Below are 26,033 nucleotides of genomic sequence, written 5' to 3' on the forward strand. Positions count from 1 at the left end.
TATGGAGAGGGTAACCTGGACCCGGCCTTTGGGGAGGCAGAGACACCTCCAGGCAAGCTTGGTGCATGTAGATATATCTTTTATCTAACACTTAACTGAGTTTTCTTATCACTTCTAATAATTTTTCAGGATATTTTCTTAGGTTTAGAACAGTAGATCACAACCACATTAAAAATCATCAGGAAAGGGACCGGCCCAGTGGCGCAAGCGGTAAAGTGCGTGCTCCGCTGCGGCGGCCCAGGGTCTGCCGGTTCGGATCCCGGCCACGCACCGACACACCGCTTGGCAAGCCATGCTGTGGTGGAATCTCATATAAAGTGGAGGAAGATGGGCATGGATTTTAGCCCAGGGCCAGTCTTTCTCAGCAAAAAGAGGAGGATTGGCAGATGTTAGCTCAGGGCTGATCTTCTTCACACACACACACAAAAATCATTGGGAGAACTTCAATATTTATTGATGCCTGAGCCCTACCCAGTCCAATTAAGTCAGATTCTTTGCTGATGGGTCTGGAGAATATACATCTGTATATCTATCTATCTATACCTATCTAATATTTTTTGGTGCGTGCACACGCGCCCGCTCGTGCGCACGCGCGCGCACACACACACACACACACACAACATGAATATCTCCCCAGATGATTCTAATAGGAGGCCAAAGTAAACAATTGAACTACCTAAAAATAAAGGTAATTTGTCTCCTTTCCAATATCTATACCAGTGGTGCTCAACTGGGGGTGATTCTGCCCCCCAGGTACATTTGGCAATGTCTACAGACATTTTTGGTTGCTAGGACTAGGGGAAGGGAAAGGAGGGTGTTATTGCCATCTAGTGAGCAGAGGCCAGGGATGTTGCTAAATATCTTACAATGCCCAGGACAGCCCCTCACAACAAAAAGTTATCCCATCCAAAATGTCAATAGTGTTGAAGTTGAGAAACCCTGATTTCCACCTTTTCTTTAATTTTCTTGTCTAACTGCATTGGCCAGAAGAACAAGAACACCATTAATTATCAATGGTGATCACTTCTGGGAAGATGGATTAGACATACTTCTCCTCATGCTTCCTGCTAACTACAACTAAAAACCCTGGAAATTATGTGTAAAACAAACATAAGAAGACTCTGAAATGTGGAGAGAAGCAGGCAGACCAGCTAAGGATCTCAGACCTAAGGAATGACACTATGGTAACTTCTCTGAGTTTTCTTTTTACCTTGTATACCCCAGATTAGGAGCTGAAGAAGTCAGCAATCCAGAAATGACAATGGGCACAGACCAAAAAGCCCCAAGAAAAGCCTTGCTCTACCAAAAGGATCAGGAAAGGGGCAGCTTAGCAAGACAGAAAACTTTTAGATAATAATCACATTATTCCAGTGAAACACCACAAAACAACTGTAGTTCCATCCCCACCTACACCAGAAAATGCCAAGTGGGGAGCCTAAACTTCCACTCTCACCAGGATTGTGTGGGTGAAGTAATGAGCCCATCCCCCACAGTGTCAGTGAAGACCACTGGGGGATCCTGGACTTCCAATACCATTTGGCAGTAATGGGGTGCCCCTTTCCCTCCACGCTAGAATGGTGTCAGAGAAGACCTTTGGTGTCAGGAAGTCAGGCCTTTCACTATCCCCCAGCAGTAAGAATGCCACTCCTTTCCCTATGGTATCAGTGGAGTGCCACATAACAAGGCACTTACGATCCTCCCAGCCAGAGTGGTATCAGGGGAGGCCTACTGGGAAGCTGAAATTCCCACTCTCAGCCAGCAGTAAAATGGAACCTCTACCCACCTTGAGAGTCAATGCAGGCCATGTGGAGACCTTGGACTTTTACCCTCATTTGATAGTAAACAGGTGGTACCCCCACCTTCCCCTGCCAGAGTGGTGTCAGAGAAAGCCAAACAGAATGTTTAAACATGACCCAGAGTTCTAATAACATAATACTCAAAATGTCCATGTTTCATTCTAAAATCACTTATCATACTAAGACCTGGTAAAATATCAACTTGAATGAGAAAAGACAATCAACAGATGCCAACACTGAGATGACAGAGATGTTAACCATTATTAAAAAAAATGTTTCAATGAGTAATTATGAACACATTTGAAACAAATGGGAAAATAGAAAGTCTCAGTAAAGAAATAGAAGATATAAAGTAGAACCAAGTGAAAATTTTAGAACTGAAAAATACAATAACCAAAAAAAAACCCAAAAACTCGTGGATAGATTTGACAACAGAATGGAGAGAACAGAGAAAAGAATGAGTGAGCTTGAAGATAGAGTAGTAGAAATTACACAACCTGAAAAGCAGAGAGAAAACAGACTGAAATAAAGTGAACAGAGCCTTAGGCACCAGTGGGACTATAACAAAAGATCTAATATTTGTGTCATTGGAGTCATGAAAGGAAAGGAGAAAGAGGCAGTGCTGAAAAAGTACTAGAAGAAATGATGGCTGAAAAGTTCATAAATTTAGCAAGAGATATAAACCCACAGATTCAAGAAGCTGAGCAAACTTCAAACAGGATAAACCCAAACAGACCCACATCAAGACATCATAGACAAACATCTGAAAACGAAAGGCAAAAAACATGGAAAGTAACAAGAAAGAAATAACACATTACTTACAAGGGGAAAAACAATTTGGATTTCTCATCAGAAACCATGGAGGACAGGAGGAAGGGGCACAACATTTTCCAAGGGCTGAAAGAAAGGAACTGTCAACCCAGAAGTCTACATCTACTAAAAATATCCTTCGAAAATGAAGGGGAAATCAAGACACTCTCGGATGAAAGAAAACTAAGAACACTAAGAGAATTGCTAGTAGACCTACCCTAAAAGAATGGCTAAAGGAAGTTCTTTAAACAGAAAGGAAATGATAAAAGAAGAAACCTTGGAATGTCAGGAAGAAAGAAAGAAACAGTGAGCAATAATATGGGCAAATACAATAATAGGCTTTCCTCTCCTCTTGAGTTTTCTAAATTATGTTTGATGATTGAAACAAAATTTGTAATGCTGTCTGATGTGGTTCTAAATGTATGTAGAAGAAATATTTGAGAAAATTATATTACAAATAGGAGAGGGTAAATAGACATGAAAAGAAGTAAAATTTCTATACTTCTCTTGAAGTGGTAAAATGATAACACCAGTAGACTGTAATAATTTATATATACATATAATGTAATACCCAGAGCAACCACTTTAAAAAGGTATAAAAAGAGATACACTCTAAAACACTATAGATAAATAAAAATGGAATTCTAAAAAATGTTTAAGTAACCACAGGAAGGTTAACACAGAGAACAAAACAGAGCAATGAAAAACAGAGAACAAATAGAAAACAAAAAAGAAAATGGTAGACTCAAGCTCTAACATATGAATAATTACACTAAGCATCAAAGGCCTAACTACACCAATTAAAAGACAGGTATCGGTAGAATAGATTAAAAAGCATGACCATCTATGAGAAACTCACTTAAAATACAGTGATATAGGTAGGTTGAAAGTAAAAGGATGGAAAATATATATCATGCAAATAGTAACCAAAACAAAACAGGAGTGGCTATATTAATATAAGATAAAGTAGATTTCAGAGCAAAGAAAATAACCAGAGACAGAGAGGAACATTACTTGAAGATAAAAGGGTAAATCTATCAAGAAGACATAGCAATACTAGAAGTGTATGCATCAAACAACAGAGCTGTAAAATATGTGAAGCAAAGACTGACAGAACTGAAATGAAAAATAGGAAAATCCACAATTATGGTTGGAGACTTCAATACCCCTCTCTCAATAATTGATAGAACTAGACAGAAAATCAGCAAGAATATAGAGTTCAACACCACAATCAACAGAATCTAACTGACACTTTGAGAACACTCCACTCAAAAACAGCAGAATATATATTCTTTTCGAGCACCCTTAGACCATATACCAAGATAGCCCATCTACTGGGCCATAAAATATACATCAACATATTTAAAATAATTTAACTCATAGACTGTGTCTCTGACCACAGTGGAATCAAACTAGAAATAAATAACAGAAAGATAACAGGAAACTCTCCAAACACCTGGAAACTAAATGACATACTTTGAAAATAATCCATAGGCCAAAGAAGAAGTTTCAAAGGAAATTTAAAAAATGAACTGAATAAAAATGAAAATACAACATAACATATCAAAAATTGTGAGACATACATACCTAAAGCAGTGCTGAGAGAAAGATTTATAGTACTTACATTAGAAGAGAGGGAAAACTTTGAATCAATCATCTAAGCTCCCACCCCAAAAATCTATAAAAAAGAAGAGTAAAATACACTCACTGCTAGAAGAAGAAAGGAAATAATAAAAAGAGCAGAAATCAATAAAATTAAAAACAGAAAAAAAAAAGGCAATAGAGAAAAATCAGTGAAACCAAAAGCTGGTTCTTTGAAAAGGTCAATAAAATTGACAAACCTCTAGCAAGACTGACAAGGGAAAGAGAGAAAACACAAATTGCCAATATCAGGATTGAAACAAAGGATCTCTTTACAGATTCTATAGACATAAAAATGATAATAATGGAATACTATGAAAAACTCTACACACATAAATTTGACAACTTAGATGGAATGGAGCAATTCCTCAAAAGCACAAATTACCATAACTCACCCAAGATGAAATAATTTGAATTGTCCTTCAACTATTAAGGAATTTATAATTTAAAATTCTCCAAAAAGAAGTCTCCAGGCCCAGATGGTTTCACTGGAGAATTCTAGCAAACATTTAAAGAGGAATTCACATCAATTCTACACTTCCAGAAAACAGAAGAGGAGGAAACATTTTCTAATTCATTTTTTGAAGTTAGTGTTAATTCTGATACCAAAACCAACAAAGACAATACAAAAGAAGAAAACTACAGATTTCATGAATATAAATGCAAAAATCCTTAACAAAATATTAGCAAATAGCATTCAGCAACATATAAAAAGAATTATACACTATGAACAAATGGGGTTTACTCCAGGGATGCAAGGCTGGTTCAATATTCAAAAATCAATCAGTGCAATGCATCATATTAAAAGGCTAAAGAAGAAAAATCACATGATCATATCAACTGATGCAGAAAAAAATTTGGACAACTTTAACACCCATTCATAATAAAAACTCCCAGAAAACTAGGAATATAGGAAACCTCCTCAACTTGAGAATGAGTGTCTACAAAAAACCTACAGTTAACATTATACTTAATGGTTAAAGACTGAGTTCTTTCTCCTAAGGTATGGAACAAAGCAAAAATGTCTGCTGTTACTACTCTTATATACTAGAGGTTCTGGACAGTGCAATAAGGCAAGAAAATAATAGAAAGAAATAAATGACATACAGGTTGGAAAGGAAGAAATAAAACTGTCTCTATTTGCAGATGACATGATTGCAGATGACATAGAAAATTCCAAGAAATTTATAAAAAGTAAGTGAGTTCAGCAAGGTTGCACTTAACACACACAAATCAATCATATTTTTATATATCAGCAATGAACATGCCAAAATTTAAAATATCATTTTTATGCCAAAATTAAAAATACAGTACGATTTACAATCTTTCAAAAAAAAACAAAAATACCTAGGTGTAAACCTAGCAAAATGTGTATAGGACCACGTATGTTGAAATCTCCAAAACATTGATGAAAGAAATCAGAGAAGATCTAAATAAATGGAGTTCATGGATTGGAAGACTCAACATAGTAGAGATGTCAATTTTCTCCAAATTGATATAGAAGACAACTTCTATCAAAACCCCAGCAAGATTTTTTATAGATATGGACAAGATTATTCTAAAATGTGGATGGAAAGGCAAAGGACCTAGAACAGCTAAAACAATTTTGAAAAAGAAGAATAAGGTAGGAGGAATCAGTCTACACCGGTTTAAAACTTATTATATAACTACAGTCAACAAGACAGCATGGCATCTGGAATAGAATAGAGAATGCAGAAATAGACCTACGAATACGCCCAACTGATTTTTGACTAAAGTGCAAAATCAATTCATCAAACAAAGGATGGACTTTTCAATGAATGATGCTGGAGCAACAGTCATAGGAAAAAAATTCTGAAAGAACCTTGACTTAAGTCTCATATCCTATACAAAAACTAACTCAAAATGAAAATGTATCATGGACCCAAATGTAAAATGCGAAACTATAAAACTTTTAGGAAAAAACATTGAGAAAATAGTTGGGCAAAGTGTTCTTAGACTTGACACCAAAAGCATGATCCATAAAAGGGAAATTTGACAAACTGGACTTCACAAAAACTAAAAACTTTTGCTCTGCAAAGACCTTCTTGAGAGGACAAAAAGACAAGCTACAGACTGGGAGAAGATATTTGCAAATTACATATCCAGCAAGGGACTCATGTCTAGAATATATAAAGAATTCTCAAAACTCAACAAAGATTCCAATTAGAAAATGGGCAACAACATGCACTGACACTTCAACAAAGAGAAGATACACATGTGGCAAATAAGCCCACGAAAGGATGTTCAACATCATTAGCCTTTAGGGAAACATAAATTAAAACCACAATGATATATCATTTTACACCTATTGGAATGGCTAACATTAAAAAATAGTGACAACACCAAATGCTGGAGAGGATGCAGAGAAACTGAATAACTCATACATTGCTGGGAATGTAAAATGGTACAGACATCTAAAAGACAGTTTGGCAGTTTCATAAACCACAAAACATGTAACTACCACCTGACCTAGCAATTGCACTCCTGGGCATTTATCCCAGAGAAATGACACCCTGTACACAAATGTTCATAGTGCTTTATTCACAAAAATTGAACACTAGAAACAGCCCAGATGTCCTTCAACAGGAGAATGGTAAAACAAACCGTGGTGCACCCATACCATGGAATACTACTCAGCAATAAAAAGGAACAAAATATTGATGCATGCAACAACCGGGATGAATCTCCAGAGAATTATGCTGATTGAGAAAAGTCAATCCCATAGGCTATATGCTGTATAATTCCATTTATATAACATTCTTGAAGTGACAAAATTGCAGAAATGGAGACAGATTCATGGCTTCCAGGGGTTAAGAAGGGAGTGGGGGTGGGCAAAAGGTAGGTGTGGCTGTAGAAGTGCAGCCTTAGGGACCCCTGTGGTGATGGAGATGTTCTGTGCCTCGAGTGGAGCCATGTCAATATCCTCCTTGTGATACTGTGCTATTGTTTCTCAAGATGTAGGGAAACCCAGGTGAAGGGTACACAAGGATCTCTGAGTTATCTCTTAAAACTGCATATGAACCTATGATTATCTCAAAATAAAAAGTTTAACTAAAAATGTATCAGAGGGGCTGGCCCCGTCGACTAGTGGTTAAGTTCGTCATGCTCCGCTTCGTTGGCCCGGGTTTGCAGCTTTGGATCCCAGGTGCAGACCAACACCATTCATCAGCCATGCTGTGGTGGAGACCCACACACAAAATAGAGGAAGACTGGCACAGATTTTAGCTCAGGGCTAATCTTCCTTAAACAAAAAAAGAGGAAGATTGCCAACAGATGTTAGCTCAAGGCGAATGTTCCTCACCAAAAACAAAATGTGTCAGAGGTGAGGGTGGCCACCCCTGCCTGTCTCTGACTGTTCTGGGAATGTGACTGGTGCGTACTGCCTGGCCTGATGCTGGCTGTTGAAGGGATCAGTGTTACCATGGGCTAACCTTCCAAGCCACACCTCCCTGCCCCAAGACCCTCCTTGCAGGTGTCCACAGCCTCTATGCCCGTGGTCAGCCACTTTCTCCCATTTTGTCATGTCTGGGTTTCCAGACCCTCCTATGGTTGGTGATAAGCAGACGGGATAGCACAGGGAACAGCACTGTGGGAGCCACACAGCTCTCTGGACTTGGTGAGGGTGAGGGAGGTGGTGACATTGCTGATTTGCTGAGCCTGGACTGAAATTCAAGAGTTACCTTTTTCCTAACCAGAGAACTGAGTCAAAGAGAGTTCTTTTCTTCCATCCAAAACCACCCACCTCATAAACCCAAACCCATACATTCTCTAAAACAATTGAAGAAGAACATCAAAATATAGTTGAGATCAGAGCTGACACTTCATTTGGCTCTTGCTTACGTAATGGATGCCACACCACCCACACATTCAAATAATGTAATAGAATTCTCTGGCCAACACAGGTTGCAGTGTCTCTGGTCAGAAGGTCCTGAGAGATCTTTTGTGCCTCCCCCAGAGAGCACCAGCGGGAACATGTGACCTTGGTTTGGGGGTACAGGCCCGCCCAGGGGACACGATGGGGGGGGGTGTGGGCTGCAGGGGGCTTGGGGCAGCAAGGCTAGCACCTGTATTTGTAGGCCCGCAGGACTCTCTGGATGCTGACTGCTGCTTTGTCCAGGGCCTGACTCCTCTGTACCTCCAGCAGAGTGTCCTGGTTTTCCTGGGATGGGAGAGACCTGATCATGTAGCTGCCCCACCCCCCCCGCACCCCAACACCCCCACCAGGGCCCAGGGCTCTGTCTCCAGAAGTCAGGGCGTCTCAGACTTTTTCCACACCTGCTCCTGGGAGGGCAAGCAGGGGAAGGGGCCTTCAAATTGATGCTGATGTGGCTCAGAGACAGGAGCTGCAACCACACCCCTAGCCCCGATCCAAGAACTTCCCATTTTAGCTCTTTCCTCTTGTTAATTCAATCTGGCAAATTTCATTTCTGCTCTAGAGAACCCAAGAGGGGGACAAAAAATTTCCCTGAAGTTGTGTTTTATTTCCCAAAATTCATGTGAAATGTGCATTCAACTGTATTACAGACTCATGCTTGTTTCAATATAAAAGTGTTTCCCTCAGCCTTTGAGTAGGATTCGCAGTGTGAGATGATGTGCTGTATTCATCCCAGGCTGTGACTTTCTCTGGCCCATCTTGGTGCTCCCCCTGGATCCCCGTGCCCTGGGCCTGCCATCCTAACCCCTGGAGGGCAGGGACTCTCTTCTGTAGAACAGAGAGCAGCACAGCCCTTTGCCAACTGGTGAGGAGAGGCCAGGGGCTCAGTGGTCCTTCCTGTTCCATCAGCCTTGCATCAAGCAAGCATTGAGCCTCTTCGTGTGCCTGGGTGGGCACTGGGGACACAGAGATAGACTAGACCCCAAGTGTGGCCTCAGGGAGCAGTGAGGGAGAAGGAGGAGTGGAGGGGTGGACACTTTCCTCCCCTCCACCATCCGCCCACACTGACCTCACCCTCAATACCTCCGTGGCCCTCTCGACGGCAGTCCCACCCTCCTGGGCAGTGTCCTGGGACTTCTCAGATGCCTTCCCTCTGCCACCTTCACCTCCCCAACAGAATCTGAAGCCCTCTGCCTCTTCCTTTCTGTTTGATTCCCGAGGCCCAGCACAGGCCTGACTAATGCACGGACAGACGGAGAGACAGCCCAACCGGAGGATGGGACCAGGAGGTCCTTGGGGACACATGAGGGTGGGCAGGCAGGCTCTAGAGGGAAGGGGAGGGTGTGGAGGATTCCGGAAGGGGCAGAGGGGATGGGGTGGGGTGCTCGGGTGGGCTGACAGAGCGACCTTCTGGCCCTGGTCTTCTCTTTTTCCTCTTCCTTCTCGCTTTGCTCACCCACCCAAGGCCTACGAGGCTACATGGCTACATGGGACATGGAGGTTCTCTCCACAGTGGCTCTTTGACCCAACTCAGAATCCTGGAAGGCCAGAAGGCCAGTGGCAGGAGCTGGGGGCTGTCAGCTGCCCCTGTGTGGCCTTGGGCCTCCCTCTAAGCTCGGGCAAGAAGGTGGAAGGTAGTGCTGCTTGCACTTGGCTGCTGAAGGACAAGCGCTGGTAGGGTGAGGGGAGCCAACGCACTGACTCCTTTCCCCGAAGCACCTGCTCTCTGGGGCTCCGGAGAGGCGGCGCTTCCCCAGGTCAGACAAAGCTCTCTGCTGCAGACTGTGGCTCCTGGCATGGTGGAGGCCAGCTCTCGGGGACAGTGGGAGCCTGCCCTGAGCACCTTCTTGCTCTTGCCTGGAGGCTGAGGGGCAGCCCCTCCTTATCCTCAGGCCTTGCCCTAGATGGCCCCTCGGAGAAGCCTCCTGGACTTCTGCAGGCTGCGCCGGGCCCTCCACATGCTCCCCCTGCCTCCCTCCCCGCCAGCGTGGCTTTTTATAACGGGGGTGCCTCAGGACAGGGGTCATGTGCAGAGCAGGCGCCCAGGGGTGTTGGCTCAGGGTGAGTAAGTGGATGCCACCTGGTGGGCACTGGACAAGCCCCACACGCTCCAGGAGGCTGAGGACCAGCATGTTTCTCAGGGTCTCACCTTCAGGAAAATTTTGGTCTTTCCCACTTTCCAGTCTTTGTCTGTCCCCAGCCACATTTCGGCGATGTGCAAAGCCATCTGGTGAAACTTGTCCCGCAGCTGTCAAGGAGAAACAGGAGTGGCTCGGGGGGGTTGGAACAAGGACCACAGGCGGGAGGCTGAGGGTCCCTCCTCAAAGATTTTCTTAGGGATTCGAGTCTCGCTCCTCTCCCAGGGTACACCATCAGGGGCTGCTGGGCCAAGACATGATCACAGGGCACCTGGGATCAAGGGCGGAGCCAGGGGAGCACTCAGGGACTGGGACCTCAAGGCTTTGCATTGCAAGGCCTGGGGCCTCAGTGTGGCTGTTGGACACTTGGGCAGCCCAAACTTTAGGATGGCTGAGTGTCTGAGGGAGGATAGGAAGGACTTCCTCCCCCAAATAGCAACCTAGCGGTTGCTATCATCTCCCTGACATTCTGTCATGAAAGACCGTCTGCTTTAAACTGCAGACATCTCTTAGAAGGCACACACACAGCCAGGAGCCTCATCCAGACCCCAGCGTGAGCCAGCCCCTCCCCCACTTCCAGGGCACCAGGAGTGAGGGATGAGGACCGGGGGAGGAGATGAGAAGGGAGAGAGGAACACGGGTCATTTCAGAGCCTGGAGTCCAGGAGCGGGCCTGGGCATCAGGAGGGCAGCGGAGGAGCCCCTTGGAGCCGCGGGCTCGGGGCGCCCAAGGCGGCAGGGACTGAGGATCGGGGCCAGGCGCTGAGGCTGACGGCCGCACACCTGCAGGCGCACGGCGCTGGGCAGCAGGACGCAGAAGCGCTGCGAGAACTCCTCGAACGTGTAGCGGATGGGGAAGCCTGACTTGCGGATGTGCACGGTCTCCATCATGCCCGAGTACCGCAGCTGCCTGAGGCACAGCTCCCGGTCGAAGAGCTGCGGGCGAGAGAGGGGCCGCTGACGGCGGGAAGCCCCTGACCGCCCCGCTGCACTGCCCATTCCGCTGTCCCCAAATACGGGAGAACTCAACCAATGCTTGGTTTCATTCAAATTCTATGTCGAAGAGAGCTATTTGGATGAAGTCACTGAAAAGTCCTCCAAGTCTTTCCAAGGAGATAAAAGTTGATAACACAGTGACATTGTGACATCCATCCACAAGAACACTAAATCCCTCATTCTCAGGATATGCAAAGTACGATGAACACGAAAGTTATTTGTATATGCCATTTGAAATGTTTTAAGTGCCCCAAAACAATGATCCCACAGAACAGGGCTCCCTCCTGGCCTTGTCGGAGTTGGGTTGGGCACTGGCCCTGCAGCCTGGTGCCTCCACACTCTAGCTGAAGGAAGAAATACATTTCCTACTTAAGGTCAGAAAGTCTTCCAATCAGCTTAGTCTCTCCCTCCCCCACAGATGTGCGTGGCTGGCAGGGAGGAATTGGGGCATGATGCTTTGCACAGGGGTGTTGTGTCTCAGCCGTGGCCCCAAGACTCTGCATGGCTTGGCCTCTAGAGATCCCCCCTTGGCCTCTGAGCCAGGGGTCTCTGGGGTCTAGGGGCACACCTCTAACCTGGCAAGCCCACCAGCAGGCGGTTACCCACCTGGAAACCCCAAGGGCCCTAGACGCAACTGCTCACAGGGTCCAGGGACACACAGCGGTTAGTCTTGGGCAGCTAGTTAGCTCCCATTTATGGAGCATTAATCTCTACAACAGCCCTATGTGGCGGGGTACTTAGCTCCAATTTAAAGATGAGGTGTCCGAGGCTCAGGGCCATACTCCTCCGTGGCTGAGCTGGAGTTCAAACCCCAAGCCTACCTGGCCCTTCAGCCTGGGCTTCCCCTACACCCACACAACGGTCACATCTGTGAGGATGCCTTGGCCAACAGCACCCACAACACCTGAGCATCCACCTCAGGCCCCCCCGCCTGTCCTGCAGCTCCTCAGGTGGGCAGTGTGGGTGTGGCAGAGGGCCTCTGGGAGCACAATTATTATCTAACATCCACGTATTGCGCCTACAAGGAAGATACATTCTGGATTTCCTGGGAGAGCCTCAATTTCATATAACTTTATTCTTTTCAAAAAGATACTTTATTTAATATGATATTTTATTCCCTCCTAAGAATTTTTGAGTCATTTTATCGCCTTTCAGATGGATCTCCCAGTTTTCAGAGTCCTGTATTTGAAACCTTGGTGAGATTCCTAAGCCCACGGGTCAGGGACTCCTGGGCAGGCGGCAGGCTCCCAACCCACACACACCTATGCAGACAAAGCCACTCTCCAGGGGCTGCTTGGCCTCAGGTCTTGGCAACGCAGAGTTGGCAGCAGCCTCTAAAATACTAAAAGTATTTACAAGTACTAAAACAGTACTTCTGGTTGTTGCCCCTTCTAGAGCGCAGTTTACACAAGCAGGCATGCCTCACGCGGCAGGTCCACTCCTTGCTGCCCTCTGCAGGCAGGTGGATTCTGACTTCTCAGGGGAGAGAAGCACCCAGCAGAGCGCACACAGCAGGCGAATGGCAGGGCCGAGACAACCGAGGTCTGGTGATCCAAAGCCCTAGAATGGCCTAGGCTGGTCACCTTAGCTCAGTGTCCTCATCTATCAAATGGGGGCAGATCACAGCTCTAATGCTGGCGAGGCCCTGGCGAAGGGGGCGACAGGACCCCGGATGACGTCAGACTCATCAGTAGATGCCGCCTCCCACCCTGCGCAGGCCCCCAGACCCCTCATTACCAGTGGCTTCTTGTACTCATTGGGTTTGATGCAGCGGATGAAGTAGGGCTGGCAACCGGTCAGGATTTTCATCAGCTGGTCGAGGGACCGCTTGAACTGGCCTGCCAAGGTGGAGGGCCGCTTGTTGGAGTCCGCAGACTGTGGGCAGAAACACAGGGCATGAGTTGGGGGCTGGGGAGTATGGCCTGGGGCACAGCTGACCCACAGCACAGCAAGGGCTTCTGCCGAGCTCCCTCAGGCCGGCAAAGGTGTGTACTGACAAATCACATTAGTTGAAGACACACGTATTCACACTTGAACACCTCTGAGAAGAGGGTGCAATCTCTGACATTTAATAATAAAATGGGCAGCATTTTCCTGTTGTCCTGGTTTACCCTGTCCCCTGAAACCTCCAAGATGTGCTCTGGAGGCCTGGCAGGGCCAGGACAAGGCTGTGCTCTGGCCTCAGTGGCAGAGATTCTAGCCTGGTTCCGTGAATGCAGAGGGTCTAGCCTGGCTCCACCTGGTTTCAGACCTGGGCAATTCCTGCACAGCCTCACAGCTTCTTGGTGCCTCCCTGGGCCTGCTCTGAACATGGCCGTGCTGTGGTCCCTGGGCTCTGAGGCCTCAGGAGCTCCCGCAGAGGTGGGGGGTGGGGAGACAATGAAAGGTCAAGGGCACCTCAGTGTGACCATGCTCAATGGATGCCAGGGGGTGGGGGGTGTTCTTCTGCCTGCACCCGCAGTTCCTGAGCCACTCAGCTGGCCCCATCTCCCCACTCCTCATCAGATCACTCACAGAGTTTTTCTGGAACAGTCACTGTTAAGGGGTGGAGGCACGGTGGGCAGTGGGTGGGTGGACCCCCACTCCACCAGAAAACCCTAGGCTGCCCTGAGGAGCCCAGGGGCTCTGCTGCCCACCTCCCCGGCCAGCAGCATTTAGTGCTGCTGCTGCCAGACAGACCACACACACCACGACACACACACATGCAACACACACACATCACACGCACACACCACCCCCAAATACAAAACACACACACACTCCACACAAAACATACGCCCCTACACACATCATTCACACACACCACACACGCACACATACCACACACACACAACACACACCCAGCACGCAGAACACACACGCACAGACCATGGAAACATAATAATAATTTTAACAAAAGCAGACATGCCCTTGAAGACACTGCACACCCAGAAGCAGGCACAGCCACGTGCACCTGCCCCTTGGCCGCTGCCCACGCTCAGCAGCAACACCCCTCCCTTCTCTCTCACTTCTGCACCCTGACTGAGAGACCTGACCCCAGGCAATGAGTCTTCCCTGAGCACTCCTGTCTGACCCCCGAGGCCCTAAGGAAAGAGAGGCCCAGGAGCCGCTGGAGAGGCCGTGATGGGAGCCCACCTTGAAGAGCAGGCTCCCGGCCTTTGCCTTGATGATGGTCCCGTGGCCCAGCTTGGTCTCTGCCGACTCCAGCTTGAAGATCTGCCTCAGGAACTTGTTTTCGGAGGAGTGGACCAGGGCGAGGATATCTGTGCTCAGCGCATCTCGATTCTTCTCCAGGAAGCCTGTGGGGAAAGCAGACCCTGCTCGCTGGCCCAACTCAGCCATTATCGCCCACCCACAGGGGAAGAGGAGGGTGGCGGGTGAAGACACTGGTCATCCCAGGATGCCCCACGGAGTCCCCTGAAGCCATCTTCTCCACTCCTCCTGGTCTCCCCATCCCGCCAACAGAGCCACCTGTATCAAGGCCTAGCACCCACTGTCTCCACCCAGTGCCAATGAAGGTCACATCTACATCTAAACCCCTCAACCCCCCAACTCACCATCCCCGCCACAACCCTCCCCCTCAGTCTAAGCTGCCCCATTCCTTCTGCCTAAATTCCTTTGATCACCTGAGGGACCTTCATGAAACCGTGCAGTGCTGTGTCACTCCTGCTTAACTCTTTCTCTGCCCCTCCGCTACTGGGGCATGCCTTCTTCCTCACCTCCATCTCCTCCTCTCTCATCTCCTGCACAGCCTGCCCCCCTCCCTGCACTCCACTGGTGCCAAAACATGCCCAGAAGGTCTCAGCTCTCCCACACCTCCAGCTTCCACGAGCTGTCCTGGGGCGCTCTTCCCTCCCAAACCACCCAGGCCAACTCCTGCTCATTCTTCAAGACCACCTCATCTATTCCAAGAGGCTTTCCTGGCCCACAGGTGGAGTGAGGGCCTCCTCAGGGCTCCTGCCACCCCCCGTGCAGCCTTTATCATGAGCCTTATGGCTCAGTTCAGGGATGGTCTGAGGACTTTCCATCTCCTCCACCAGCTGTGGCACTCCCTGGGAGCATGGCCAGGTGACCATGGTCAGGAGTGAGTCCATTCCCTTCAACATCCCCCTCCATCCCAGCCATCCCCGTAACCTCCAGAAACCTGCAGGTGCCGACTATCGGCCATAGCAGACAGTGTGGCCACTCAGTACATAGTCTCAGTTTCCCACAGGGAGATGCCTGAGGGCTCTCATCAGGGCTCTGGCCCACTAAGTTTCTGGGTGACCTTGGGCAAGTCTGATTTGGGCAACTGCTTATTTACATAAAGGAGCTATAAAAAGAAAGGAAGGAAAAGGAGAAAATGAAGAAGATCCTCCACCCCGAATAATTCCTGTTTGTTCCTGTTCCTGAAAATCTGGCAACCTGATAATGTCCGGGGAGCTTCCAACCTAGAGGAAGGCACGGCTACTCCTGCCCTCAGCCCTGAGCTCAGAGGCAGCTCTGGGAGAATCTGCATCCCTCTCCCCCAATGCCCAGTGTATACAAGAGTGGCCACTTCAAAGCCCCCCTGAGAAACCAACAAGGGGGTGGTGGGTAACTTGCTCTTCCTGGAAGTCCATATGGAAGAGGAAAGGAGTTAAACACCACTTGGCTCACTGGCTCCAAGGATGGTGTGTGCATATGTGAGCATGTGTGTGCGCTTTGACACGACAGGTTTAGGAACCAAGCATGTCTGTAAGTCACTAAGGAGATCCTGAAGGCCTGGGAGCCCCAAGGCCCCTCTGCTAGCCCTGCCCTGGGGCCTTGGAAGGCCCTGCTAGGGCTAGGGGTCCCTCCAGATAAGACTGAGCCTCCAGAAATTGGGGAGGGGCAGTGTTATGGGCTGAGCTGTGTCTTCTCAAAATCCATATGTTGAAGCCCTAACCCCCCATACCTCAGAGTGTGAATGTACATGGAGATAGGGCCTTTAAAGAGGTGATTAAGTGATGTCAGCATCATGGCAGAGTGAGCTTTCCCGTAATCTCTTCCCCCAATAAGATACAACAAAAGGGACAGTCACAGACCAACAAGGGACTCTTACACAGCAAAACGGGACATTGGAAAGACACACACTGCCACACATCTGAGAGTGGACATGCTGGGGCCCCCGGAGGAAGTGGGGAGAGGTAAGGAGAAATCCTCTCCCTCTCCATCAGATCCGCAATTCCGGCCCACATGCTCCCAGAGAGGGGGAGGGGCGGCCCTCTGCTGTGAAACCATAGCTCTTCGGGCTCCCTCAGCTAGTGGGAAACTCCCACACAGAGGACTCAGAACTGCTGCAGGGGTGCCATCAACATTTGAGCAACCCAGGAGAGTGGATAACGAGAGGCGAGCGAGGAACCCCCCACCCCAGGGACCCAGTGGGCAAAAGAGAGAACCCCCCCCTCCCTGCATGCCCAACACTGCAGCTCAGCCGACTAGACAGAGCAGCCAGGGGCGGATCACAGGTGGCCCATGGCCATGGAGCAGCAGGGGTGGAGCACAGGCGACTGCAGTGGAGCACAGGGGGCTCAGATTACACAGCCCTTAACCCCCACATGGTGGCAGCAGGTGGAAACTGCAACCAGATATTTCCAGAATGAGGAAAAACAAAGCAAATACAGGAACCACAATGCAAAGGTACATTAAATCGCCAGGCCAGAAGGAAAATGACAAGCACCCAGAAATCAACCCTGAAGGCGTGGAAATCCTAAAAGACAGAGAATTCAAAATAGCTATCATAAAAAAGCTCAATGAAATACAAGAAAACACAGATAAACAATTCAACGAGATAAGGAGTTTCTTCACAAAAGAGGTTGAAATCATAAAGAAAAACCAATCAGTACTGATGGAGGTGAAGAACACAATGGAGGAGATAAAGGAGAATCTGGACTCTTAAAGAACAGAGCTGACAATATGGAGGAAAGAATTAGCATTATAGAGGATAGGAATACAGATATGCTCCAGGTGGAGGAGGAGAGAGAACTAAGACTAAAAAGAAATGAAGAAAGTCTCTGAGAAATTTCTGACTCAGTTAGGAAATGTAACATAAGAATTATAGGTATTCCTGAGGAAGAGGACAGGGAAAGAGGAACAGAGAGCCTATTCAAGGAAATAATAGCTGAGAACTTCTCAAATCTGGGGAAGGAGCATGAAATACCAGTAAGTGAAGCCAACAGGTAGCCTAAATATGTCAGCAGGCAAAGGCCCACTCCATGGCATATAGTGGTAAGGCTGGCTAAAGTCAATGACAAAGAAATAATATTAAGGGCAGCTAGACAAAACCAAAAAATAACATACAAAGGAACTCCAATCAGGCTCTCACCGGATTTCTCAACAGAAACTTTACAGGCTAGGAGAGACTGGAATGATAGATTCAAAATACTGAAAGACAAAGACTTTCAGCCAAGAATACTCTATCCAGCAAAAATATCCTTCAAATATGATGGAGAAATAATAACTTTCCAAGATAAACAAAAGCTAAGGGAGTTCATGGCCACGAGACCCCCACTACAAGAAATGCTCAAGAAGGCCCTCAGGCCTGAAAAAAAGAAGAGAAAGGGAATACAAAGCTTGGATCAGGGAGAAAAATAGGTAGACAAAATCAGAAAAATAGTAGATCTTCACCGGAATAGGTTAGCAACCACTTAAATACCAATATCAAAGATCAAAGGAAGGAAAACATCAAAAATAAAAATAACCTCATCACTGTAAACACACACCCACAGCACAAGATAGAATAATTTGTGACAAGAATAACTTAGAAGGGGAAGAGGAAAGAGATCGAATCGACTTAGTACAAGGAAATAAGATGGACTCTCTCATACACAAGATTTTTTATACAAACCTCAAGGTAACCACTAAACAAATAATCAGAACAAAATCACATATGATAAACAAAGAGAAAACTAGAAGAGTCATAAGACAGAACAACCAAACTGAATTGGCAGTCCAAAACACATGGGACAAGAAACAAAGGAAAAGCAAAAGAACCGGAAAATAGGAGACAAAACAGCAACATTAAGCCCTCATATATCAATAATTACTCTAAATGTAAATGGATTGAACTCTCCAATCAAAAGATACAGAGTGGCAGGATGGATTAAAAAGTAAGACCCAACAATATGCTGCCTCCAGGAAACACATCTCAGCTCTATAAAGACAAGCACAGGCTCAGAGTGAAAGGATGGAAGACAATACTCCAAGCTAATGGTAAACAAAAGAAAGCAGGTATTGCCATACTCATATCAGACAAAGTAGACTTCAAGATAAAACGGGTTAAGAGAGACAAAGAAGGGCAATATATAATGATAAAAGGGACACTCCACCAAGAAGACATATCAATTATAAATATATATGCACCCAACATAGGAGCTCCAAAGTACATAAAGCAACTATTAACAAACCTAAAAGGAGATATTAACAAGAACACAATAATAGTAGGGGATCTTAATACCCTACTGACATCCATGGATAGATCATCCAGACAAAAAGTCAATAAAGAAACAGTGGACTTAAATGAAAAACTGGATGAGATGGACCTAGTAGACATATACAGAGCACTCCATCCAAAAACAGCTGACTACACATTCTTCTCAAGCGCACATGGAACATTCTCAAGGATAGACCATATGTTGGGAAACAAAGCAAGTCTCAATAAATTTAAGAAGATTGAAATCATAACAAGCATCTTTTCAGACCATAATGCTGTGAAACTGGAAATCAACTACGAGGAAAAAACTGGGAAAGTGACAAAGATGTGGAGACTAAACAACATGCTACTGAACAACCAATGGATCACTGAAGAAATTAAAGGAGAAATCAAAAAATATCTGGAAACAAATGAAAATGAAAATATGCCATACCAACTCATATGGGATGCAGCAAAAGTGGTCCTGAGAGGGAAACTCATAGTGATACAAACCGACCTTAACACACAAGAAAAAGCCCAAATAAGCAACCTTAAATTACACCTAACAGAACTAGCAAAAGAAGAACAAACAAAGCCCAAAGTCAGCAGAAGGAGAGAGATAATAAAAATCAGAGCAGAAATAAATGAAATTGAGACCAAAAAAACAGTAGAAAGGATTAATGAAACAAAGAGTTGGTTCTTTGAGAAGATAAATGAAATTGACAAACCCTTAGCCAGACTTATTAAGAACAAAAGAGAAAAGGCTCAAATAAATAAAATTAGAAATGAAAAAGGAGAGATTACAACAGATACCACAGAAATACAAAAGATTATAAGAGAATACTATGAGAAACTATATGCCAACAAATTGGACAATGTAGAAGAAATGGATAAATTCCTAGACTCATACAACCTCCCAAAACTGAACCAAGAAGAAATAGAGACTCTGAATAGACCAATCACAAGTAAAGAGATTGAAATAGCAATCAAAAACCTCCCCAAAAATAAAAGTCCAGGACCAGATGACTTCTCCAGTGAATTTTACCAAAAATTCAAAGAAGATTTAATACCCATCCTTCTCAAACTATTCCAAAAAATAGAGGAAGATGGAACACTTCCTAAATCATTCTACGAGGCCAACATCACCCTGATACCAAAGCCAGACAAAGACAATACAAAGAAGGAAAATTACAGGCCAATATCGCTGATGACCATAGATGCAAAAATCTTCAACAAAATATTGGCAAACCAAATACAGCAATACATTAAAAAGATCATACACCATGATCAAGTGGGATTTATACCAGGGACTCAGGGATGGTTCAACATCCGCAAATCAATCAACATGACACATCACATCAACAAAACAAAGAATAAAAACCACCTGGTCATCTCAATAGATGCAGAGAAGGCATTTGACAAGATACAATATCCATTTATGATAAAAACTCTCAACAAAATGGGTATAGAAGGAAAATCTAAACATAATAAAGGCTATTTATGACAAACCCACAGCCAACATCATACTCAATGGGGAAAGTCTGAAAGTCATTCGTCTGAGAACAGGAATGAGGCAGGGCTGCCCACTCTCACCACTCCTGTTCAACATAGTACTGGAGGTTTTGGCCAGAGCAATTAGGCAAGAAAAAGGAATAAAAGGAATCCAAATAGGCAAAGAAGAAGTGAAACTCTCACTATTTGCAGACGACATGATTTTATATATAGAAAACCCTAAAGAATCCATTAGAAAACTGTTAGAAATAATCAACTACAGCAAAGTCGCAGGGTACAAAATCAACCTACAAAAATCTGTTGCATTTCTGTATGCTAATAATGAACTAACAGAAAGAGAGCTCAAAAAGATAATACCATTTACAACTGCATCAAAAAGAATAAAATATCTAGGAATAAATCTTACCAAGGAGGTGAAAGACCTGTACAATGAAAACTACAAGACATTATTGAAAGAAATCAATGATGACATAAAGAAATGGAAAGACATCCCATGCACATGGATTGGAAGAATAAACATAGTTAAAATGTCTATATTACCTAAAGCAATCTACAGATTCAATGCAATCCCAATCAGAATCCCAATGACATTCTTCATGGAAATAGAAAAAAGAATACTAAAATTCATATGGGGCAACAAAAGACCCCGAATAGCTAAAGCAATCCTAAGAAAAAAGAACAAAGCTGGAGGCGTCACAATCCCTGACTTCAAAACATACTACAAAGCAATAGTAATCAAAACAGCCTAGTACTGGTACAAAAACAGACACACAGATCAATGGAACAGAATTGAAAGCCCAGAAATAAAACCACACATACACGGACAGCTAGTTTTCAACAAAGGAGCTAAGAACACACAATGGAGAAAGGAAAGTCTTTTCAATAAATGGTGTTGGGAAAACTGGACAGCCACATGCAAAAGAATGAAAGTGGACCATCTGCTATCGCCATTCACAAAAATTAACTCAAAATGGATCAAAGATCTGAAGGTGAGACCTGAAACTATAAAACTCATAGAAGAAAATATAGACAACACACTATTTGACACTGGTCATAAAGGAATCTTTTCGGATGCCGTGCCTACTCAGACTAGAGAAACTAAAGAAAAAATAAGCAAGTGGGACTTTATCAGATTAAAGAGCTGCTATAAGACAAATGAAACCAGGATCAAAATGAAGAGACAATCCACCAGCTGGGAGAAAATATTTGCAAAACATATATCCGACAAGGGGTTAATCTCCATAATATATAAAGAACTCACACAACTGAACAACAAAAAAAATACAACCCAATCAAAAAATGGGCAGAGGAAATGTACAGACACTTTTCCAAAGAAGATATACAGATGGCCAATAGGCACGTGAAAAGATGTTCAACATCACTAATCATCAGAGAAATGCAAATCAAAACAACACTAAGATATCACCTCACACCCGTTAGAATGACTATAAGCACCAAGACAAAAAACAACAAATGTTGGAGAGGATGTGGAGAAACAGGAACCCTCACACACAGCTGGTGGGAATGCAAACTGGTGCAGCCTCTATGGAAAACGGTATGGAGATTCCTCAACAAATGAAAAACAGAAATACCCTATGATCCAGCTATCCCACTACTGGGAATCTATCCAGCGAACCTGAAACCAACAATCCAAAGAGGCTTATGCACCCTTATGTTCATTGCAGCATTATTCACTATAGCCAAGAAGTGGAAGCAACCCAAGTGTCCCTCCACTGATGACTGGATCAAGAAGATGTGGTATATATATACAATGGAATACTACTCAGCCATAAAAAAAGACAAAATCGTCCCATTTGCAACAACATGGATGGACCTGGAGGGTATTATGTTAAGTGAAATAAGCCAGAAAGAGAAAGACAAACACCATATGATCTCACTCATATGTGGAATATAAACCAACACATGGACAGAGAAAATTGTATTGTGGTTATCAGGGGCAACGGGGGTAGGGGATGGGACAAGGGGTGAAGGGAGACATGTATATATGGTGATTGACAAACAAAAATGTACAACCAAAATTTCAGAATGTTATAAACTATTAAGACATCAATAAAAACAAAAAGAGGTGATTAAGTTAAAATGAGACTATTAGGGTGGGCCCTAATCCATCATGTATGATATCCTATAAGAAGAAAAGGTTGGGACACAGATAGGCACAGAGACAGCAAAGATGCCAGAAGACGACGTCATCTATAGGGAGAGAGACACCAGAAGGAACCAATCCTGCCAACACCTTGATCTTGGACTTCTGTCCCCTAGAACTGTGAGAAAGTAAATCTCCACACCTGTCTGTGGAACTTTGTTATGGCAGCCCCAGCAACTAACACGGGTATGGATTTGGGGGCTGAGAGTACACCCCCTGCCACCCTTGCCATGGGTAGAATGGACTCCCTAAAGTGGGGCGCAGACTCACACTGAGAAGGCACTGAAGAAGAGCTGCTTCCCAAAGCCGGGCTAGATGAGGGCGGGGGCCCCGCTGAAGGGCTCCACTCCTGGGACTCTGAGGATTGACCCAGCAAGGACACGACCCTGCCTTTCTTCTCCCACTCTGCCCCTCTTTAAGTCACCCCACCTTTTAGTGAGGCACTCTGTGCATACCTGCACAGCCTGGTGTGGGGTCTGGGGAGACTGAGTCCAGGGTGGGAGAGGGAAGGGAGCCTGTTTCCCCCACCTCTGCCCCCAGTGCCTGTGAGAGGAAGGGGACTGCACCAGGAGCTCCGGGGTGACTTGCGGCCCTCACAGAGCTGGGAGTGGGGAGAGCGAGTGTGCACTGTGAGGCCCAAGGGCAGCTCCTAGGGCCGCCTTGTGAGGACGGCAGCACACAAGCCCCTCCCCCAGCTATGTGCTGGGGAGGCTGCCCTGGGCAGATGGGGGGCCAGCAGACACTTACTTGGTGGCACTCTTGTGCCACTCAGGCCAGGGCAGAGCCTCCCCACCCCAGTGTCCTCAGAGGGAGGGGAAGGCTGAGGCAGCACTGGGCTCAGCCTCCCAACAGGCAGAGTTAAGTGGGGCTTAGGTCATCAGCACAGCAGGTACCCAAAGTAAAACCAGCAGGCTCAGCTTTAATGAACATTAATAGAAGTTTGCATTCAGAAAATCTAGAAAGAAACTACCTTAATCTCAGCATACATGAAAGTTTCATGTCACTTCAAAAAATAAAACTTGATCTTGAATTACCCATGGAGGTTGGGATGGACTCAGCATCTTCTCTGTGTTCCGGGACCCTGCAGTCCCACTGGCTCTGGCTCCTCCGTTTCTGAAGAGCCCCAAAGCCAGGATCTGGTGGGAACTATGAGGGAGCCACCACACCTTCTCATTTCTGCACGGAAATGATCCCCTGACCTCCCAACACCTCAGGATTTCTATGTAAAATACTAGCCCTTCCTGCTGCCTTGTCTCTCCAGCTGAAAAGCGTGCACGGATCAGCCCTGACTTCCAGTTTCCAGGTAAACAGACCACAGCACCTCCCTCTTTCTCCACACAAGCCACAGACAGTGACACTGTGGCTGCTGACCCCGTGTTCCTGACCGCAGCCGCATACTGGCCACCTGTCTCACTTTTCTAAGCACACCAATGGTTGATCACCCCAGGCCTTTATTTCTCCAATCAAAACCACTCCTGACCCTATCTCAACATGTACAAGAATTAGTTCAAATGGATCAAAGACTTAAATGTAAAAGATAAAAGTAAAAACCTCTTAGAAAAAAACATAGGGGTAAATCTTGGATTAGACAATGGTTTTTTAGTCATGACACCAAAAGCATGAGCAACAAAAGAAAAGCTAGATAAGGTGGACTTCATCAAAATGAAAAACTTTTATGCTTCAAAGGACACTATCAAGAGGGTGAAAAGATAACCCACAGAATAGGAGAAAATATTTGTAAATTATAAATCTGATATGGTACTTATATCCAGAACATATAAAGAACTCTTATAACTCAACAATAAAAAGACAACTCTATCAAAACATGGGCAAAGGATGTGAATAGACTTTTCTCCAAAGATGGTACAAAAATGGCCAATAAGCACAAGAAAAGACGCTCAACGTCAGTAGGCATCAAGGAAATGCAAATCAAAATCACATTGAGGGGCCGGCCCCGTGGCTTAGCGGTTAAGTGTGCGCACTCCGCTACTGGTCGCCCGGGTTCGGATCCCGGGCGTGCACCAACGCACCGCTTCTCCGGCCATGCTGAGGCCGCATCCCACATACAGCAACTAAAAGGATGTGCAACTATGACATACAACTATCTACTGGGGCTTTGGGGACAAAAAGGAGGAGGATTGGCAATACATGTTAGCTCAGAGCTGGTCTTCCTCAGCAAAAAGAGGAGGATTAGCACGGACGTTAGCTCAGGGCTGATCTTCCTCTCACACACACAAAAAAATCACATTGAGACACCACTTTAAACCCACTAGGATGGCTATCATCAAAAAGACAGACAACACACGTGCTGGTGAGGATGTGGAGAAACTGGGACTTGCATGCATTGCTGGTGAGAATGTAAAATGGTGTAGCCACTTTGGAAAACAGTTTGGTGGTTACTCAAAAAGTTAAACAGGTTCCCATGTGACCCACCAATTCCTCTCTGAGGTAGATACCACAAAGAAGTGAAAATATACGCTCACATAAAAACTTGTACATGTGTTCATAGCAGCATTATTCACAATAGCCAAAAAGTGGAAACAACCCAAATGTCCATCAATTGATAGAGATGAACAAAATATGGTATATTCATGCCATGGACCATTATGCTGCAATATAAAAAAACGAGGTACTGACACATCCTACAACATGGATAGACCTTGAAAACATCATGCTGCGTGAAAAGAAGCCAGTCACAAAGACCAGATATTGCATGGTTCCATTTATCTGAGACGTCCAGAATAGGCAAATCCATAGAGACAGAAATTAGAGGTTGCCCAGGGTTGGGGCAGGTAAGGGGGAATGAGGAGTGACTGCCATGAGAGGTTTCTTTGGGGGGGACAGTGAAAATGTTCTAAAATTGGGGCAACAGTTACACAACTCTGTGAATATACTAAAAACCTTTGAGTTGTACACTTAAAATGGGTGAATTTTGTGGTACGTGAATTATATCTCAATTATTACCAAAAAAAACCAAAACAAAATGTGCCTAGTGCATTCCATTCCCTCTGTCCCACTGATAGCTCTGCAAAATGTCCTAGTCCTCTCAGCCTTCTTCTGTGGCCCCCCTGGAGTGATCCAGGTTCGGAAGGAAGGGGTGTGGAGGAGCTGCACCTACCTTCTGCCTGGTAGTACACCTCGCCGGCAAAGTGGGCAATGCCAAATCTGGCATCATGGATGTTCCTGGGTTGCAGGAAGGCCTTGTTGTTGGCGTGGACACGGTTCAGTTTTTGTAGCATTGTGGTATCTGTGCCCTGGAAGAACGCAGATGCCCTATGGGCTGAGGTCCCAGAGTCCCGCCACAGGAGGTCAGCTGGCACACCCACAGGGCTCAGGGGCTTCCTCAGGGGGGCAGAGCAGCTGGGCTCAGAATGACCGAGGGCCTTTCTACAGACAGGAGACTGACGCTCCGGGGTCAGTGACCTGTCACAATGAGTGAGGGCCCAGCCAGGAGCACAGACGGGGGCTGCCGGCCTCTACCGCCAGCTCTCCTGCTCCACCCTTCCCCACAATTGTCCGGGTACCTTAGCCCTGGCTGCTCCCTTCCCTGGACTCAGAGCTCTTACTGACTGCACTCGGAGTCCATCTCCCTGAGAGCGAGAAGGAACGCGTTTCCTTCTCTTGCACCCTCTGCAGCCCTTGGTCCACGGGTGTTTAACAAGCCCCCTCTC

The 26,033-nt window shown here is 45.7% G+C and overlaps 1 protein-coding gene across 1 annotated transcript in view; it reads right to left on the minus strand.

Moving 5' to 3' along the window:
* Positions 1 to 26,033, minus strand: part of MYO7B (myosin VIIB) — a 94,291-nt gene that overhangs the window by 30,887 nt on the left and 37,371 nt on the right. The window contains exons 15-20 of the mRNA XM_087434972.1: positions 25,481 to 25,616; positions 14,411 to 14,574; positions 13,013 to 13,150; positions 11,063 to 11,215; positions 10,292 to 10,390; positions 8,333 to 8,427 (exon numbers count right to left, since the gene is read on the minus strand). Of these exons, the coding sequence (XP_087291098.1) occupies positions 8,333 to 8,427; positions 10,292 to 10,390; positions 11,063 to 11,215; positions 13,013 to 13,150; positions 14,411 to 14,574; positions 25,481 to 25,616 (785 nt within the window). The remainder of the gene's footprint in view (positions 1 to 8,332; positions 8,428 to 10,291; positions 10,391 to 11,062; positions 11,216 to 13,012; positions 13,151 to 14,410; positions 14,575 to 25,480; positions 25,617 to 26,033) is intronic.

Source organism: Ceratotherium simum, chromosome 9 (assembly GCF_057802395.1).
Source record: "Ceratotherium simum simum isolate JZ-2026a chromosome 9, ASM5780239v1, whole genome shotgun sequence".
Taxonomy (NCBI): Eukaryota; Metazoa; Chordata; class Mammalia; order Perissodactyla; family Rhinocerotidae; genus Ceratotherium; species Ceratotherium simum.